The 21,410-nt window shown below is 40.4% G+C and overlaps 2 protein-coding genes across 10 annotated transcripts in view; one reads left to right on the forward strand and one right to left on the reverse strand.

Moving 5' to 3' along the window:
• The window catches only part of LOC139752007 (uncharacterized), a 42,557-nt gene extending 32,116 nt beyond the window's left edge, over positions 1-10,441 (forward strand). The window contains exons 2-4 of one of the 2 annotated variants that reach the window (XM_071667786.1): positions 9,207-9,458; positions 9,736-9,841; positions 10,044-10,441. In XM_071667786.1, coding sequence (XP_071523887.1) covers positions 9,251-9,458; positions 9,736-9,841; positions 10,044-10,179 — 450 coding nt within the window. In that variant the 5' untranslated portion in view covers positions 9,207-9,250 and the 3' untranslated portion in view covers positions 10,180-10,441. Of the gene's footprint in view, positions 1-5,789; positions 9,459-9,735; positions 9,842-10,043 lie in introns of those variants that run through there. The other variant, XM_071667785.1, reaches the window with a different exon arrangement.
• LOC139752006 (uncharacterized) overlaps positions 1-21,410 on the reverse strand; it is a 269,198-nt gene that overhangs the window by 34,144 nt on the left and 213,644 nt on the right. For all 8 annotated transcript variants that reach the window (XM_071667778.1, XM_071667779.1, XM_071667783.1 and 5 more), the window contains one exon: positions 5,632-5,776. In XM_071667778.1, coding sequence (XP_071523879.1) covers positions 5,632-5,776 — 145 coding nt within the window. The remainder of the gene's footprint in view (positions 1-5,631; positions 5,777-21,410) is intronic.

Here is a 21,410-nt window from a genome sequence, read left to right on the forward strand (position 1 = left end):
GTAGTCAACATGCTATCAATAGATTGAACAAGGGCATGTGAAGTGTCTGGGGTAAACCATGGAAAGTTTTGTGGGGCCTGGATGTGAAAGGGAGTTGTGGTTTCAGTGCATTACACATGACAGCTAGAGACTGAGTGTGAATGAATGTGGCCTTTGTTGTCTTTTCCTAGCTTTCATGGTTCCATCTGCTGTTAAATCCTCTCCCAGATATCAAAAATACTTCACTTCCTCCATTCAAACTTACCTCCCAATTGACTAGTCCCTCAACCCTATTGTACCTAATAACCTTGCTCTTATTCACATTTACTCTCAGCTTTCTTCTTTCACACACTTTACCAAAATCAGTCACCAGCTTCTGCAGTTTCTCAGCCGGATCAGCCACTAGTACTGTATCATTAGCGAACAACATCTGACTCACTTCCCAAGCCCTCTCATCCACAAGACTGCATACTTACCCCTCTCTCCAAAACTCTTGCATTCACCTCCCTGACCACCCCATCTATAAATAAGTCAAACAACCATGGAGACATCACGCACCCCTGCCGCAAACCGACATCCACTGGGAACCAATCACTTTCCTCTCTTCCTACTCGTACACATGCCTTACATCCTCGATAAAAACTTTTCACTGCTTCTAACAACTTGTCTCCCACACCATATACTCTTAATATCTTCCAAAGAGCATCTGTATCAACTCTATCATATGCCTTCTCCAGATCCATAAATGCTACATACAAATCCATTTGTTTTTCTAAGTATTTCTCACATACATTTTTCAAAGCAAACACCTGATCCACACATCCTCTACCACTTCTGAAACCACGCTGCTCTTCCCCAGTGTGATGCTCTGTACATGCCATGACCCTCTCAATCAATACCCTCCCATATAATTTCCCAGGAATACTCAACAAACTTATACCTCTGTAATTTGAACACTCACCTTTATCCCCATTGCCTTGTACAATGGCACTATGCATGCATTCCGCCAATCCTCAGGTACTTCACCATGGGCCATACATACACTGAATATCCTTACTAACCAGTCAACAACACAGTCACCCCCTTTTTTAATAAATTCCACAGCAATACCATCCAAACCCACCGCCTAGCAGGCTTTCATTTTCCGCAGAGCTTTCACTACCTCTTCTCTGTTTTTTATTATACTTAGTCGCTGTTTCCTGAGTCAGCAAGGTAGTGCAAGGAAAAGAGACGAAGACTGGTCCAACCCACCCTTATACATATATATATATACATAAATACCCATGTCTGATCATTATCTTGTGGAGGCTAAGGTGAAGATTTGTATGGGTTTTCAGAAAAGAAGAGTGAATGTTGGGGTGAAGAGGGTGGTGAGAGTAAGTGAGCTTGGGAAGGAGACTTGTGTGAGGAAGTACCAGGAGAGACTGAGTACAGAATGGAAAAAGGTGAGAACAATGGAAGTAAGGGGAGTGGGGGAGGAATGGGATGTATTTAGGGAATCAGTGATGGATTGCGCAAAATATGCTTGTGGCATGAGAAGAGTGGGAGGTGGGTTGATTAGAAAGGGTAGTGAGTGGTGGGATGAAGAAGTAAGAGTATTAGTGAAAGAGAAGAGAGAGGCATTTGGACAATTTTTGCAGGGAAAAAATGAAATTGAGTGGGAGACGTATAAAAGAAAGAGACAGGAGGTCAAGAGAAAGGTGCAAGAGGTGAAAAAAGGGCAAATGAGAGTTGGGGTGAGAGAGTATCATTAAATTTTAGGGAGAATAAAAAGATGTTCTGGAAGGAGGTAAATAAAGTGCGTAAGACAAGGGAGCAAATGGGAACTTCAGTGAAGGGCGCAAATGGGGAGGTGATAACAAGTAGTGGTGATGTGAGAAGGAGATGGAGTGAGTATTTTGAAGGTTTGTTGAATGTGTTTGATGATAGAGTGGCAGATATAGGGTGTTTTGGTCGAGGTGGTGTGCAAAGTGAGAGGGTTAGGGAAAATGATTTGGTAAACAGAGAAGAGGTAGTGAAAGCTTTGCGGAAGATGAAAGCCGGCAAGGCAGCAGGTTTGGATGGTATTGCAGTGGAATTTATTAAAAAAGGGGGTGACTGTATTGTTGACTGGTTGGTAAGGTTATTTAATGTATGTATGACTCATGGTGAGGTACCTGAGGATTGGCGGAATGCGTGCATAGTGCCATTGTACAAAGACAAAGGGGATAAGAGTGAGTGCTCAAATTACAGAGGTATAAGTTTGTTGAGTATTCCTGGCAAATTATATGGGAGGGTATTGATTGAGAGGGTGAAGGCATGTACAGAGCATCAGATTGGGGAAGAGCAGTGTGGTTTCAGAAGTGGTAGAGGATGTGTGGATCAGGTGTTTGCTTTGAAGAATGTATGTGAGAAATACTTAGAAAAGCAAATGGATTTGTATATAGCATTTATGGATCTGGAGAAGGCATATGATAGAGTTGATAGAGATGCTCTGTGGAAGGTATTAAGAATATATGGTGTGGGAGGCAAGTTGTTAGAAGCAGTGAAAAGTTTTTATCGAGGATGTAAGGCATGTGTACGTATAGGAAGAGAGGAAAGTGATTGGTTCTCAGTGAATGTAGGTTTGCGGCAGGGGTGTGTGATGTCTCCACGGTTGTTTAATTTGTTTATGGATGGGGTTGTTAGGGAGGTGAAAGCAAGAGTTTTGGAAAGAGGGGCAAGTATGAAGTCTGTTGGGGATGAGAGAGCTTGGGAAGTGAGTCAGTTGTTGTTCGCTGATGATACAGCGCTGGTGGCTGATTCATGTGAGAAACTGCAGAAGCTGGTGACTGAGTTTGGTAAAGTGTGTGAAAGAAGAAAGTTAAGAGTAAATGTGAATAAGAGCAAGGTTATTAGGTACAGTAGGGTTGAGGGTCAATTCAATTGGGAGGTGAGTTTGAATGGAGAAAAACTGGAGGAAGTGAAGTGTTTTAGATATCTGGGAGTGGATCTGGCAGCGGATGGAACCATGGAAGCGGAAGTGGATCATAGGGTGGGGGAGGGGGCGAAAATTCTGGGAGCCTTGAAGAATGTGTGGAAGTCGAGAACATTATCTCGGAAAGCAAAAATGGGTATGTTTGAAGGAATAGTGGTTCCAACAATGTTGTATGGTTGCGAGGCGTGGACTATGGATAGAGTTGTGCGCAGGAGGATGGATGTGCTGGAAATGAGATGTTTGAGGACAATGTGTGGTGTGAGGTGGTTTGATCGAGTAAGTAACGTAAGGGTAAGAGAGATGTGTGGAAATAAAAAGAGCGTGGTTGAGAGAGCAGAAGAGGGTGTTTTGAAATGGTTTGGTCACATGGAGAGAATGAGTGAGGAAAGATTGACCAAGAGGATATATGTGTCGGAGGTGAGGGAACGAGGAGAAGAGGGAGACCAAATTGGAGGTGGAAAGATGGAGTGAAAAAGATTTTGTGTGATCGGGGCCTGAACATGCAGGAGGGTGAAAGGAGGGCAAAGAATAGAGTGAATTGGAGCGATGTGGTATACCGGGGTTGACGTGCTGTCAGTGGATTGAATCAAGGCATGTGTATGGGGGTGGGTTGGGCCATTTCTTTCGTCTGTTTCCTTGTGCTACCTCACAAACGCGGGAGACAGCGATAAAAAAAAAAAAAAAAAAAAAAAAAAAAAAAAAAAAAAAAAATACCCATGCACGCACATATACATTTTCACGTATACATACATATATATATATATACAGACATATACATATATACACATGTACATATTCATACTTCCTGCCTTCATCTATTCCCGTCGCCACCCTGCCACATATGAAATAGCATCCCCCCGTCCAGCAAGGTATATATTCGTCTGTTTCTATGCGTTACCACACTAAAGCAGAAAATGGCGATAAATTGTGAAAAAATGCTAATAATGCCCATAGTCCCTGTCCCTTTATTTACTTATAAATAGATGTCTGACACTGCGTAAACTTTTCCAGTATGTATCTCATATTATATCATGTCCCTACTGTTTTTGCTTTTGAGAGGGTGAAAGACTAGCTAGTAAGGCACAGATGAAAGTGGAGTGGATGAACTGTTTGTATAGGATGCTAGGGATCTTTTATTTTTTTTTTTGTCAAAATCTGGAGCCAGTCAGTGCTCTCAGGGCATTTAGTTTCTGTGTTGCTTTTGTTTTGTTGTTACTGGTGTGGGAAGAGAATGTCATATATGTGTCGAATATGTTCCCTTGAAGAGTTAATGGTTTGTTCTGTGGGAGAGATTGTCCAATGAATGTGATTGGAGGATGTAAGCTGGACTTGTCTGTCTGGGATTAAAAGTGACTGAAGACTTCTATAGAGATAAAGACATTCTATTCTTGGTAAGCCAATGTTCCAATTATGTAAAGTAGAGTTGCATGTTTGATGTTGCTAATGTGGTATCAGAGTGTTGTGATGTGATTGTGGGGTTGTCTGTATGCAAAAGGACCTTCACGTTGACGTTCACAAAATAGACCGAGGGTTGTGTAGGAAAAGATTGTAAAAAGCTGAAGAAAGTACTGCTCCTTAGGCACTCCACTGCAGTTTAAGTGTATCAGAAGTGAATGACTAGCACATTGGCTGGCTAAGAAGTTGGCCAACCACTTTTTGTCAATGCTGAGAGTAATGTGTGTGAGGATGAGTTAGGGGACACTGTCATAAGTTTTGTTGATGTTTATTGCCACTAATGCTGTGCAGGATGGGGGCTATGATTGGATAAAGCCATCTAAGATATGTGCAAGCTCAAGTTGTGAAGTGGATTGGTACACTGTTTGGGTCTGAGGCTATGATGAGTGGGTGAGAGTGGGATGTTTTGTTTGACTCTGTTGTAGATCATATTTTCAAAGAGTTTGTATAGTAAGGATTAAAATGATATAGTGTGGTACGAAAAAGGGAAGCTGAATGGTTTTGAAGGTTTTAGGATTGGTATCATGTTGGAAAGTTTCCAGATGTTAGGTATTTTGCTGTGAAACCAAGAGTAGTTGAAGATATCTGTAAATGCTTGGATTCCAAACAGGCCATAGTGTATTATGTGAAACTTCGATATGTTGTCTGGACCAGAGGCCGGAGAGCAGGAAAGTCCTTTAAGGTCTTAAATGCACTGCCTGTATCGGTGGGAGTGAAGGGTAATGGAGACATATTTTTCAAAAAGAGGATTGAACATATCAATATACCTGATAAAGATTTACAAATTTTTTTCCCCATACATAAAAAAAATGCCTTTTGATATGAACTATGCAGAGTGGTGCCAGGTAGTTTACATACTACAAGTTCTGTGTAGTGTGAGAGAATTATTTCTGCAAGAACTAAATGTAAATCTGTCTCTCAACAATCCCAAATGAACTTGGTAGCTATCATAAGATGATACTTCACACACCACAAAAGACAATATTTTCCAATATTCTTAAAATACATTCTTGGCTCACAGCTCATGACATTGCAATTTCAATCTATGCACTAGTCCACACAGTAATTATGAGAACATTTACTGGAAAAACAGCCACCTCAAAAAACATCTTGATGATCAAAGACAAGCTTGGTCAATACAATGAGCAATTATTCTGTAATCACTTCTGTATCCTACAATGTAAACTTTCATATATATCAGTTTTCTTACAAGTACTCATTAAGAGAAAAAGAAAACTTACCTTCACTACGTGTAGGATGAAGATGCTCAGTGGAGGAGGAGCTATCATCCATGCCAGGGAGACGGCTTGCATGACCAGGAAGGCTACTCGATCTCAAGTTACCATTGAGACGTTCAGTTCTCCAAGAAATGTATTCACTTACTTGCTGAAATAACAAATACATTAAGGCAAGATTAATGAATGCTTTTTCTGTTCACAACGAAATTATACTGATGTGATAAAATAATGACAAAAAAGATAAAAAGTAAAAGGTGAGAGATGGGTGACTAGTGACTATCAGTGCTTATGCACCTGGCCATTAGAAGAAAGATCATAAGAGGCAAGTGTTCTGAGAACAGCTGAGTGACCGCGTCAGTAGTTTTGATGTAAGAGAACGGGGATTAGTGATGGGAGATGTAAATGTGAAGGTAAGAAATGTGGCAGTTGAGGGTATAACTGGGGCACATGGGGTTTCCACTGTTATGAATGGAAATGGTGAAGAGTTTGTGGAGTTGTGTGCTGAAAAAGGACTAATGATTGGGAATACCTGGTTTAAAAAGAGGGAAATGCACAAGTATACATATGTGAGTATAAAAGTTGGTCAGTGGGCATCGATGGATTACATATTAATTGATAGGCACATAAAAGATAGACTTATGGATGTAACTGAGCTGAGAGGAACAGCCTGAGGGATGTTTGAGCACTATCTTGTGAAAGCTGGGATGAAGTTTTCTGCAAGTTTTCAGAAAAGAGAAAACAATGTAGGTGATAAGAGTGGTGAGAGGAAGTGAGCCTGAAAAAGAGAATTGTGTGAAGAAATACCAGGAAAGATTGAGAGTAGATAGAACGACAAAAGGTGACAGCACATGAAGCAAGAGGAGTGGGTGAGGAATGGTAGATATTCAAGGAAGTAGTGATGGCATGTGCAAGAGATGCATGTGGCATGCGAAAGGTGGGAGGTGGGCAGATTGAAAAGGGTAGCGAGTGGTGGAATGAAGAAATAAAGTTGCAAGTGAAAGTGAAAACAGCCATTTGGGTGGTTCTTACAGTGAAGGCATGCAAATGACTGAGGGATGTAAAAGAGAAAGCAGCAGAAGGTCAAGAGGAAGGCACAAGGGTTGAAAAAGAGGGCTGAGATTTGTGGTGAGCAAGTATTATTAAACTTGGGGAAGAGTAAGATGTTTTGGAAGGAGGTAAATGTGCAAAAAACTAGAAAACAAAAAGGAACATCAGTGAAGAGGGAAAAAGGTGAAGTGGTAACATGTAGTAATGAACCAAGTATTTTGAAGGACTGACGAATGTATTTGAGAGGCAGATGTAGGGTACTTGGGTTGGGGTGGCATGCATAGTGAAAATATCATGAAGAGTGGTTTCATGAAGAGATAAGAGGTGGTGAAATGCAACATGGTGGCTGGAGTGGATGGTTTTGCTGTTGAATTCATTAAGAAAGGGGGTGACTATTGATGACTGGTTGGTAAGGATTTTCAATGCATGTATGGATCCTGTGACATGCCTAAGGATTGGCAAAATGCATGTATAGTGTCACTGTGTAGAGAAAAAGAGGATAAAGGTGAGTGTTTAAACTACAGAGGTATACTTTTGTTGAGTATACTTGTTAAATTGTATGGGAGGATACTCACTGAGAGGGTGAAGGCATGCACAGAACATCAGAGCATGGAGGAGCAGTGTGGGTTCAGAAGTTGTAGAAGATGTGTGTCAGGTGTTTGCTAAAAAGAATGTTTGTGAGAAGTATTTACAGAAAAATAGATTCATATGTAGGAGGAAAGCTGCTAGAATCAGTGAGAAGTTTTTATCAAGGGTGTAAAGTATATGTATTAGGAAGATAGGAGAGTGAAGGGTTCCAAGTGAAGGTTGGTCTGCAGTAGGGGTGTGTGATGTCACCATGGTTCAACTTGATTATGGATGGGGGGTGAGAGAGGTAAATGTGAGAGTCTTGGAGAGAAAGGCAAGCATGCATTGCATGGGGGATAAGGCCTGGGAAGTGAGTCAGTTGTTTGCAGATGATACAGCATTATTGGTGGATTCGAGTGAGAAACTGCAGAAGTTGGTGATTGAGTTTGGAAGAATGTGTGAAAGGCAAAAGTTGAGAGTAAATGTGAATAAAAGCAAGGTTATTAGGTTTAGCAAGGCTGAGGGACATGTTAGCTAAGGTATGAGTATAAATGGAGAAAAATTGGAGGATATGAAGTTTTCCAGATACCTAGAGTGGACAAGGCAGCAATTGGAACCATGGAAGCAAAAGCAAGTCATAGGGTGGGTGAGGGGACGATGGTTCTGGAAGCACTGAAAAATGTGTAAAAAGAGAGAAGCAAAAATGATTGTGTTTGAAGGAACAGTATTCCCAACAATATAATGACGTGAGGTATGGGATAATACTACATAAGATTTTGAATGACTGGGGCCTGAACATGCAGACGGGTGAAAAACATGCATGAGACAGAGTGAGTTGGAATGATGTGGTATGCTGGGGTCAATGTGCAACTAATGGACTGAAGCAAGGCATGTGAAGTGTCCAAGGTAAACCATGGAAAGGTCTGTGGGGCTTGGTTGTGAATAGAAAGCTGTGGTTTTTTGTGCATTACACATGACAGCTAGAGATTGTATGTGAGTAGATGTGGTCTTTCTTTGTCTGTTCTTGGTGCTACTTCGCTAATGCAGGAAAGAGTGATTAAGTATGGAAAAAAATGACATTTTGAAAAATGAATCACATAATCAGATCTTAATAAGTGCACGAATGAAAAGGCTATCTATTGCCAGGAACCATCAATTTATCCATTCATGTCTAACAACAAAACTCCATTCCTAGTTCAATAGGGTCGATCAGATGCACACGGTCTCTTCCACACCACTTAACCCCTCCCTTTCTTAATATCATGAACCCCTATGTAATGTGTCACACTGAACTTCCACACTTGTATAAGACTTTCTTACTTTTCCTTTTACACAACAAGGTGATTCATTAACCAAGACAAAGATCTCCTTTCATGCCACTTTCATACACAAGAGCCTGAAAGACTATTAAACTTCTGGGGCCATATGGATACAGCTTCTTAGAGTTTTGCTTATTTTTATGCTTAGCTGAGTGAGCAAGTTACTTAAGTGCCACACAGAAAAGGACTTAGCATGATGCTTAGCTAAGTTTAAGCATAAGATTAAAGAAGTATGAAATGCTGTTTGGTTCGAACTATTGGTTTATTCTTTTTTGTTTTTTGAATGATACAACTAACCATATCTTATAATAACATTTCTAAAAGGAAAGGTCTGTGGGGCTTGGATGTGGATAAGGAGCTGTGATTTCAGTGCATTACATATGACAGCTAGAGACCTCACTGATGCAGGAAACAGCGATTAAGTATAATAACAGTATAATAAGGAAAATATAATTTGGGAAATATAATCTATCATGCAAAATACTGAAGTTGGAAGTGAATAAATGTTGTCACTGAATGGTGACTATGTACATGATCCAAAATGTAAACTCATCCGAGAGAGAGATGTGGTTCTTTCCAAGACCTGCGATAACCAAGCTATTATCACAACATTATTTTTCTTCATAATGGCATCTACATCCACAGGAAAGAGAAATTCAAACTGGACTAAGGACAAAACCTTATTGTTAATGAAGCTGGCTAAACAACATGAGAAAATTATATATGATAAATTCTCTGATGGGGATACTTCCGGAACGAAAGTGAAAAAGTGGCAGAGCATTACACAGCACATAATCGCAACTTCCCCCTCTGTGGAACAGGTTCAGAGGAGGTATTATATTATATACTCAGGAAAGAATAAGATTGCTACTCAGAAAAGGCTCTTCTGTGAAACAGGTAGGTAACTTATGAAACTATACCCATTTTGTAGGTGGCTTAAGGGTAACTTTTCCAGGATGAAGGACCTTGGGTCACTCCTTATGGAGCAAAAATGTAAATACCACAGTTTCATAGTTTTCATGGTTTCAATCTACAATATGCTAGGCCTAACCTAAGCTGTAAGAAAAACTTACATGGGCTAGGCACAGTGCTTGTGCACTTATTTAAATCACTGTATGTATTTTTACAAGTGGTTGTCCACTAGATGATAAGCCTCTGCTTGATCTTTTGTCAGATGCAGTAGCAGAGATTCTTGGTGCTGATAGCCCAAGCATCATCGGAATTTCAGGGCTAAATAGCTATGATTCTGTGACTGACGATTCCTGTGAGGATACCACGAGGTAAGCATTCTGTATATATCATATTTTCTTTGTTCGCCATAAGCAAAGACTAGGCTTAAGTCATGAGGGCTTTTTATAGTATTACAGGAAAAAGTATTAAAGTTTTAAGAAATCAAATGAGGTTACAATTTAGTTCATATTACGGCCACGGTTTTACACTTATGTTTTACGGCTAACCTGGATCCATTTCCATCTCTCACAGGACATGCACCATTATGATACCTCCTCCTCAGTCCTCACATGAATCCCTGCCTTCAGGTTCAATGCTGATGCAGAGGCCTATGTCTACAGACTGGGGGCAAAATCTATCACAAAAAAGTAATAGACCTAGAAATTAGAGAATTGTAATACTAAATTTCATTGTGCACAAATGGAAGCTGCCAGAGCACAAATGGAGTTGCAGAGAACTAAAACTGAATTGGTCATAGTACAATCTACCTGCAGTTAAAATTCCTAACCAATAATTGTCTATTTTTTCTTTGAAACAAACTTTTTAAGGTCTCCAAAGATTTACTTATATTTTGCTGATAATCTTCTCTCCAAATCCTAGTATGTTAACAAGTTAATGTATTTCTTTACTAGAAATAAATGTTTAAAGAGTCAGCTGCTTGATTTTCCTAGTACAAATAATCTACCTATAAAAATCCACAGATTGTTATGACAAAGGTAAAATATGGTTTTAAAACATATGAGGAGTTTGTGTGATGTCTTTTATCAAATAATTTTTTTTTTTTTTTTTGCTTTGTCGCTGTCTCCCGTGTTTGCGAGGTAGTGCAAGGAAACAGACGAAAGAAATGGCCCAACCCACTCCCATACACATGTATATACATACGTCCACACACGCAAATATACATACCTACACAGCTTTCCATGGTTTACCCCAGACGATTCACATGCCCTGATTCAACCCACTGCCAGCACGTCAACCCCGGTATACCACAACGATCCAATTCACTCCATTCCTTGCCCTCCTTTCACCCTCCTGCATGTTCAGGCCCCGATCACACAAAATCTTTTTCACTCCATCTTTCCACCTCCAATTTGGTCTCCCACTTCTCCTCGTTCCCTCCACCTCCGACACATATATCCTCTTGGTCAATCTTTCCTCACTCATTCTCTCCATGAGCCTAAACAATTTCAAAACACCCTCTTCTGCTCTCTCAACCACGCTCTTTTTATTTCCACACATCTCTCTTACCCTTACGTTACTTACTCGATCAAACCACCTCACACCACACATTGTCCTCAAACATCTCATTTCCAGCACATCCATCCTCCTGCGCACAACTCTATCCATAGCCCACGCCTCGCAACCATACAACATTGTTGGAACCACTATTCCTTCAAACATACCCATTTTTGCTTTCCGAGTTAATGCTCTCGACTTCCACACATTCTTCAAGGCTCCCAGAATTTTCGCCCCCTCCCCCACCCTATGATCCACTTCCGCTTCCGTGGTTCCATCCGCTGCCAGATCCACTCCCAGATATCTAAAACACTTTACTTCCTCCAGTTTTTCTCCATTCAAACTTACCTCCCAATTGACTTGACCCTCAACCCTACTGTACCTAATAACCTTGCTCTTATTCACATTTACTCTTAACTTTCTTCTTTCACACACTTTACCAAACTCAGTCACCAGCTTCTGCAGTTTCTCACATGAATCAGCCACCAGCGCTGTATCATCAGCGAACGACAACTGACTCACTTCCCAAGCTCTCTCATCCCCAACAGACTTCATACTTGCCCCTCTTTCCAAAACTCTTGCATTCACCTCCCTAACAACCACATCCATAAACAAATTAAACAACCGTGGAGACATCACACACCCCTGCCGCAAACTTACATTCACTAAGAACCAATCACTTTCCTCTCTTCCTACACGCACACATGCCTTACATCCTCGATAAAAACTTTTCATGGCTTCTAACAACTTGCCTCCCACACCATATATTCTTAATACCTTCCACAAAGCATCTCTATCAACTCTATCATAAGCCTTCTCCAGATCCATAAATGCTACATACAAATCCATTTGCTTTTCTAAGTATTTCTCACATACATTCTTCAAAGCAAACACCTGATCCACACATCCTCTACCACTTCTGAAACCACACTGCTCTTCCCCAATCTGATGCTCTGTACATGCCTTCACCCTCTCAATCAATACCCTCCCATATAATTTACCAGGAATACTCAACAAACTTATACCTCTGTAATTTGAGCACTCACTCTTATCCCCTTTGCCTTTGTACAATGGCACTATGCACGCATTCCGCCAATCCTCAGGCACCTCACCATGAGTCATACATACATTAAATAACCTTACCAACCAGTCAATAATACAGTCACCCTCTTTTTTAATAAATTCCACTGCAATACCATCCAAACCTGCTGCCTTGCCGGCGTTCATCTTCCGCAAAGCTTTTATTACCTCTTCTCTGTTTACCAAATCATTTTCCCTAACCCTCTCACTTTGCACACCACCTCGACCAAAACACCCTATATCTGCCACTCTATCATCAAACACATTCAACAAACCTTCAAAATACTCACTCCATCTCCTTCTCACATCACCACTACTTGTTATCACCTCCCCATTTGCGCCCTTCACTGAAGTTCCCATTTGCTCCCTTGTCTTATGCACTTTATTTACCTCCTTCCAGAACATCTTTTTATTCTCCCTAAAATTTAATGATACTCTCTCACCCCAACTCTCATTTGCCCTCTTTTTCACCTCTTGCACCTTTCTCTTGAGCTCCTGTCTTTCTTTTATACATCTCCCACTCAATTGCATTTTTTCCCTGCAAAAATCGTCCAAATGCCTCTCTCTTCTCTTTCACTAATAATCTTACTTCTTCATCCCATCACTCACTACCCTTTCTAATCAACCCACCTCCCACACTTCTCATGCCACAAGCATCTTTTGTGCAATCCATCACTGATTCCCTAAATACATCCCATTCCTCCCCCACTCCCCTTACTTCCATTGTTCTCACCTTTTTCCATTCTGTACTCAGTCTCTCCTGGTACTTCCTCACACAAGTCTCCTTCCCAAGCTCACTTACTCTCACCACCCTCTTCACCCCAACATTCACTCTTCTTTTCTGAAAACCCATACAAATCTTCACCTTAGCCTCCACAAGATAATGATCAGACATCCCTCCAGTTGCACCTCTCAGCACATTAACATCCAAAAGTCTCTCTTTCGTGCGCCTGTCAATTAACATGTAATCCAATAATGCTCTCTGGCCATCTCTCCTACTTACATACATATACTTATGTATATCTCGCTTTTTAAACCAGGTATTCCCAATCACCCGTCCTTTTTCAGCACATAAATCTACAAGCTCTTCACCATTTCCAGTTACAACACTGAACACCCCATGTATACCAATTATTCCCTCAACTGCCACATTACTCACCTTTGCATTCAAATCATCAATCACTATAACCCAGTCTCGAGCATCAAAACCACTAACACACTCATTCAGCTGCTCCCAAAACACTTGCCTCTCATGATCTTTCTTCTCATGCCCAGGTGCATATGCACCAATAATCACCCATCTCTCTCCATCAACTTTCAGTTTTACCCATATTAATCGAGAATTTACTTTCTTACATTCTATCACATACTCCTACAACTCCTGTTTCAGGAGTACTGCTACTCCTTCCCTTGCTCTTGTCCTCTCACAAACCCCTGACTTTACTCCCAAGACATTCCCAAACCACTCTTCCCCTTTACCCTTGAGCTTCATTTCACTCAGAGCCAAAACATCCAGGTTCCTTTCCTCAAACATACTACCTATCTCTCCTTTTTTCACATCTTGGTTACATCCACACACATTTAGACACCCCAGTCTGAGCCTTCGAGGAGGATGAGCACTCCCCACGTGACTCCTTCTTCTGTTTCCCATTTTAGAAAGTTAAAAAAATACAAGGAGGGGAGGATTTCTGGTCCCCCGCTCCTGTCCCCTGTAGTCGCCTTCTACGACACGCGAGGAATGCGTGGGAAGTATTCTTTCACCCCTATCCCCAGGGATAATATATATATATATATATATACATATATACATACATACACATACATATGCATATATACACACACACACACACACATATACATATATATACATATGAAAAATGTAAGAAATAATTTAGAAAACTGAAACTTCTAGCTTGAAATGAAATGAAAAAATGAATGTCACATAATGGTTCAACCTCTGGCTATGGAAAAGGGAAATGTATAATTTATTTACACAAACGTCAATAGTAGTTCTCATCAATTTAACCACTGTATCAATAAGCTTCAATGTCTAAGCTACATTTTTTCCAATTTCACTATTTTCTTGTCAAAGCACCATGTATGAAAACTATCACTCCAGTAACACAACTATAAACATTTACTTCCCCTTTAAAAAAGTTCTGGGGAAGTCTGTCTCGATACACTGCGGGACACTCTACCACCTGGCAAGGTTTGTGTTGCAATGGTTCTTGATTCACAAACGTAGTAGCATCACTGGTGGGCGGAAGAACATTCTTGTAACCACAGCAAGGATCACAGTCCGTGCAACTCCATTATGATGGTTCTTCTCATGACGCGACGCTTAAGCTGTGACCATGGTTGAGAGCAGCCATTCATAGATTTCCAACTGATGTGTTTCGGCTTTGGAGGGTTCAAACGGTAGCAAACGTTCTGACGTACCACCAGTCTCTTCTGGCGGATCCTGCGTCGAAGACCTCCAGAATATCATGAAGAAACAATTGACGGAGAGGCACCATGGAAGTCACGGAGGGTAAAAGTCATGAAGTACGAGTCTTTTGGACTTCCGACCGAGACAGTACTAACCTTACTTTGACGTTGGAAATCCAGAAACGGCCTCCTGGCCAGATCGAAGTTTGAGGACGCGCTTATCATCAGACGAATCACTTGACGGTGTGAGGAGTACGTCATCAGTGGCTAATTATGGCCAGTGAGGACATGGGTGATGTGTAGGGAGAGACGGCCAATGGAGACATGAGTGACCTCCGGCTCCTGATTTTTTATTTCGGTCATCCTCGGTTCTATGTTAATTCACCCTCGTTTGTTCCCTGGTGTGGAAGCTTGGCTCTTGAAGACGGTTCACGGGAAGGCTGGGCGGAACGTTCCTCTGCACCTGCAGTGTTGCTCTTGTACTATGGTTGTGCAGGTGAGCAGTAACAGTGGCAGTGTTGTGGGAGGCAGCGAGACGTCAGCCCCAGCAGTTCCCAGCACCGGTGCTGCCACTACTGGTAGCACCAGTGGTTTCAGCCTTAACTTCTCTAGGCCAGGGTCTCGCACTACCTCCGCTCCTTCCTCACCCTCCAAGACCAGGGAAGTATAATAAAAGTTATCAAAGTGAAATTCTGCCAACAAAGTACATTCTTCACTTAGTTTGGAATTTGAAAAAGTATGCATGGCAATGAATCACTTTTCTGCCATGAAGTGTGAATTGGCAAGGTAGTCTTTGTAACGTAGACCTTCTTGAGGTCTATCTCATTGGTATAGGTGATTTAAGTGCGCTGCTGCATCCAAATTATATTCAAGTAGAATGTCGAGGTCACTTTCATCTGGAAGGTGTAAATTTCTCTCTTTACATATATTCTGGAAAACAGCACAGGCCATGATTATTGGACAGACTATTTCTGGCTTGACCCTGACTTCATGTAAAACATGCCATCTTCATTTCAGCTGTTCAATCCCCATTTCCACAATACATCTAGTTTTCATGTGTGCCCCGTAATACTAGAAACCTATTATGTACAAATCTGAGGTTGGATGTTATGCCTAGGCTAATCATCTAGCATGCTTTTTGACAATCCAGAATTCTTTTGCACCCAAGATTAGGTTAATTCAATTTTGGATTGTGGAAGTAGTTACAAGAGATATGAAACCTAACCTATAGCCAATGTAGAAATGTAAATAATATTGACATTTTGTCACAAATAAACATCCAGTAAAGCATTCTATGTTACCTGTTATAAGCTGTCTGAGCACCATCTTCAAGTTGTAAGTAAGGGGTTAAAAGCCAATGCTTACAAAGGTAATCACTATTACCAAAAAGATGACAGCTTTGTGGTACCTTATGGCTTCCAAATAATCTTGTTGATCCTGGCCAATTTACGTTGTTAATTATCTTGAACTTGGCATCAAAAAACTGTTTACACTATGGTAATTTTTCCTATTTAAATTCATAATGTTCTTCATTCACTGAAGGTGTCACTATTCTTACATGAGTGCTATCTACAGCATCCACAGCACCAGAAAAGCCCACAATTTGCATAAATTCTCCTTGTTTTGTCTAACATCTGTCTGTGCAATAACTCTACAATAACTTACAGAGGTTGTCTTGGTCCAAAATCATCACTACCGCATTTTTCCAGTAGCAAGTTCCAGCATGATAGCCATGTTCCTTGCTGTAGGACTTTCTACCTTATTTCTCACTAAATCTGTGACAAGCTGTATTCTTGCATGGTCAAATCGATATCTTCTGATGAGTTCCGCATCATCAAACACACTGAGAACATCTTTATGGGGCCAAAAAGCTTTCAGTTGAACAAGTCTCTCTTGTCATACAGCCACATTTACATCGCTACGCAAATTCTTAACTGCTTAAGAGTCCTCCTGAGGTTTTTTAAATTGGTCGTCTGCTAAGCAAATACTTAAACATAATGCAGTTTTCAGTAACATGCTTAGCAAAACTCTTAAAGTTAAGTAAAATTCTTTGGAGTTAAGCATACTTAAGCATTCTGAGTTTTCTGCATATGGCTCCTGGAGCCCCAGAACTTAAAAGAGAATTGTATTGAAAAAAAAAATGGGGATTCCAAGGAATACCTGTAGCACTGCATTATCATTGGTTAAATCTCATATAAATGGTACAGAATAAAACTAGAATTATGGTCTTTTGCCAATCCATTTTTCAAAGGCTGGGAGACAAGTGCATATTGTGTCATGGCCAAAAGTGGGTTCCTTCAAGGTCAAATTCAAGGTTGAATATTTTGATATATGGGCTATAGCAGGTTAAACCTATCTATAAGTAGCATAAAAATGAAAAATAAAGTTATGGTTCTAGTGCCATTCACCTCTTTAGATGCTGGGAAACAACCATAAGAGAAGGCCTCGAGCTGGAATTTTCTGAATTTAAAACACTTAAGAATTAGGTTCTATTGTGTCTACCTACGATGCTGTTATATGACTTGCAGCAGACTGGAAAAAACAAATGATTTTAATATAAATATTTTCAAGTGCTGTCAGTGGACTGAACCAGGGCATGTGAAACATCTGAGGTAAACCGGGGAATAGTCAGTGGGGCCTGGATGTGGATAGGCAGCTGTGGTTTCGGTGCATTACACATGACAGCTTGAGACTGAATGCGAACGAATGTGGCCTTTTTTGTTTGTTTTCCTGGTGTTACATCACTGAAGCAGGGGGTTGTGATGCTATTTCCTGTGGGGTGGGGTGGCGCCAAGAATGAATGAAGGCAAGTAAGTATGAATATGTACATGTGTATATATGTATATGTCTGTTTATGTGTATATATATGTATGTAAATGCATATATATTATGCATAAGTATGTATATGTGTGTGTATGGGTGTTTATATACATATATGTGTATATGAGTGGATGGGCCATTCTTCGTCTGTTTCTTGGCACTACCTCACTTGTGTGGGAGAGAGCGATGAAGTATAATAAATAATAAACAGAAACTTTCAGTCATAAATACTACTTTCTTTTAACTGAAGTACATCACCATAACTTGAAGCACATGTGTATTGCACTTATTGTGCATTCTTTAGTAAATGTCACCACAAAATACCATTTCATTCATATTCCACCAGTTAGTATTAACGCATGTTTGTATTCAATGCTTACTCCATAACTTACCACATTCTAGGTAAAAGTAGATATTTCACTATGTCAGGAAGGAATGTTCAAGGTACTAATGGATGTACAAGTTGTAAGGCCATTTTTCTGGAGATTAAATCATAGTTGCTTTGGAGGTGTGATACTGATCAGAAACTCATGGTTTTAGCAAAGTCTGAGGGTCTCACTCACTGTTACCTTTATATATCTAATGCTAGATTATTCAACATTGTCTGCAATGCCTGTGACATGGCAACATTTGTTGTATTAGATAATTCTGGGCTGATCTATATAACCCTAGTGCCCCTTACTCTCCCTTCCAGTAACCCTCAGTCAACCTCATCCCACGCCAGCAGCATCTAAGCCCTCATTATCAAGCTAAAGGCATAGCAACTTTTCCAGTATATTTTCATTAAGTTTCCATTAAAGACTGAGAATGGATGTGAATGAATGTGGCCTTTCTTTGTCAGTAACTAGTGTTACCTTCCTAACGTGGGAAAAATTGATCAAGTATGAAAAAATCTAAATTATTTCATGAAAAGTGTTGTACTGTTTCTGAGTTGTAAGGTACGTTGTTTCTGGTACAGTTTTGTATACAAGTAGAATAATACCATCCATAACAGTTACGTTGGGAAAAATTTGGTCCATAACATGTCCCTTGTCATAACAGATTTCAATGGTTTGACTTAAGAGGGATCTAAGTAGCACCAGGAGTCAAGGCACTTATCCCTACCATATGTTGAGGCCTCTAAAGTTTCAAGGCCAAAGGTTGAATTTTCTTCAAGTTAAGTGGTAGATTATCAAAGGTTAAGCCTTATCATATGCGGCAAAACTTAAGCAAAATCTAAATTTGATTTATGGGTCTTAAGCCAGACACTTCATTTGTTGCTAGAAAACAACTACATGAAGTCAGAGTTTTTCATTTCATATTTTCAAGTTGTCATCATGATCTTATTGAGGATTAAATCAAGTGTGTCTTTTGAGGGATAGATGGACAATGGATGGGCAATAATGGTTGATGATTTGTGGACAGATGGACAGACAAAGGATTGAGGAACAGATGCAATATAATGATGGGTGAAGAGAGACTTCAGTGTCTGCTATTCTATGAAGGCGACATAAAAATCAAACATGCAGGAAAGCAAAGATGAAAAATGAACTGATTTTTCTATACTTGAAGCTACAAAGACATTTAACAACTTGTTCTGTTCATTCTAATAGCTTGATAAACTATCACCTGGATAAAATAGTGCTAAAGCAAAGTGGCCATACCTTTGTCCAATGACCAGCTTCTAAATGAAAAGTTGATTAACCCTAAGGGTAAGATTAAAACAAGCATTACAGGACTTAAAGTTGAATCTCATATTCAGTGCGTCCATCCCAGCATGACAGACTTTGGACTCCTTGGTTCTGAAAGCCTTTTAATAGTGAAATGTTTTTTTTTTTTTTTTTTTGTCGCTGTCTCCCGCGTTTGCGAGGTAGCGCAAGGAAACAGACGAAAGAAATGGCCCAACCCACCCCCATACACATGTATATACATACGTCCACACACGCAAATATACATACCTACACAGCTTTCCATGGTTTACCCCAGACGCTTCACATGCCCTGATTCAATCCACTGACAGCACGTTAACCCCGGTATACCACATCGATCCAATTCACTCTATTCCTTGCCCTCCTTTCACCCTCCTGCATGTTCAGGCCCCGATCACAAAATCTTTTTCACTCCATCTTTCCACCTCCAATTTGGTCTCCCACTTCTCCTCATTCCCTCCACCTCCAACACATATATCCTCTTGGTCAATCTTTCCTCACTCATTCTCTCCATGTGCCCAAACCATTTCAAAACACCCTCTTCTGCTCTCTCTACCATGCTCTTTTTATTTCCACACATCTCTCTTACCCTTACGTTACTTACTTGATCAAACCACCTCACACCACACATTGTTCTCAAACATCTCATTTCCAGCACATCCATCCTCCTGCGCACAACTCTATCCATAGCCCACGCCTCGCAACCATACAACATTGTTGGAACCACTATTCCTTCAAACATACCCATTTTTGCTTTCCGAGATAATGTTCTCGACTTCCACACATTCTTCAAGGCTCCCAGGAATTTCGCCCCCTCCCCCACCCTATGATCCACTTCTGCTTCCATGGTTCCATCCACTGCCAGATCCACTCCCAGATATCTAAAACACTTTACTTCCTCCAGTTTTTCTCCATTCAAACTTACCTCCCAATTGACTTGACCCTCAACCCTACTGTACCTAATAACCTTGCTCTTATTCACATTTACTCTTAACTTTCTTCTTTCACACACTTTACCAAACTCAGTCACCAGCTTCTGCAGTTTCTCACATGAATCAGCCACCAGCACCGTATCATCAGCGAATAACAACTGACTCACTTCCCAAGCTCTCTCATCCCCAACAGACTTCATACTTACCCCTCTTTCCAAAACTCTTGCATTCACCTCCCTAACAACCCCATCCATAAACAAATTAAACAACCATGGAGACATCACACACCCCTGCCGCAAACCTACATTCACTGAGAACCAATCACTTTCCTCTCTTCCTACACGTACACATGCCTTACATCCTCGAAAAAACTTTTCACTGCTTCTAACAACTTGCCTCCCACACCATATATTCTTAATACCTTCCACAGAGCATCTCTATCAACTCTATCATATGCCTTCTCCAGATCCATAAAATATTGTGAGTGTTAAAGTTGCTCCTGCAAATATGTGCCATGAACAGGAGGCTCTCATCACTTTTGTCCTCAGAATATAACATCAGAATTAACTTTTCTTAAATGCACAACTTTAAAAGTAAGAAAATGGGACATTCTTGTCAATATACTGGACCAGGAAAATGAAATGGTCCAGGGAAATCACAGGAAGGTCTGCAGTGTTTTAGTATGGGGAGCTCCGGTTTCATTGCACTGTATATGAGAGCTGGAGTTTGGATGCGAGCAAATCAGGGCCATTCTACGTCTGCTTTTAGTGCTATCTTGGTACAAGGGAAACAGCAAACATGGATGGGGGGGAAAAAGTGAATCTTAATACTATATAATGAGTCAGTGACAGTTGAGACCTGTCAATGTCAAGTTGTGTAGTGCTAAGTGCTGTCTATGCAGTATTTTTCAAGAAGTTCTCATCCCTCCAAAAGTTAAGGCAAATTTCACAAGTTTCTCTGTATTCTTATTTTCATAGTATATTCTTAATTTCAGGAGAGAAATGCTTTTTCCATTTACTTGAAAAACACCCACTTTTCAAAAGCATCAGGAAATTGCACTTGCTTTTGGGGTTAATATTACGACATATGCAGACCTCACTCTGAGCCTGTTTCTAAAATCTGTAAAAATCCAAAATCTCTACATTCCTTGGCCCCAAGGATTATGGACTTTCCAAACTTGATCAGTACTAGCAGTGGCGGTAGAGTAAAATGTCCATCCATTCTTACTTATGTGGCAGTATCAGTGGCAGGTAAGTCAAGTGTTACATGGGAGAAAAAATGATAAGAGCAGTAATGGTGGCCATCATGTAAGATGTCCATTTATCTTCACCTGTGTGATAGCAGTAGTAGTGGTGGTAAAGTACAATGTCTAACCAGCCTTATTTGTATAAAAGTGGTGATCACTTAAACTGCTATCTATTTTTTTCCATTACTGT

This window comes from Panulirus ornatus, chromosome 12 (assembly GCF_036320965.1).
Source record: "Panulirus ornatus isolate Po-2019 chromosome 12, ASM3632096v1, whole genome shotgun sequence".
NCBI classification, from domain to species: Eukaryota; Metazoa; Arthropoda; class Malacostraca; order Decapoda; family Palinuridae; genus Panulirus; species Panulirus ornatus.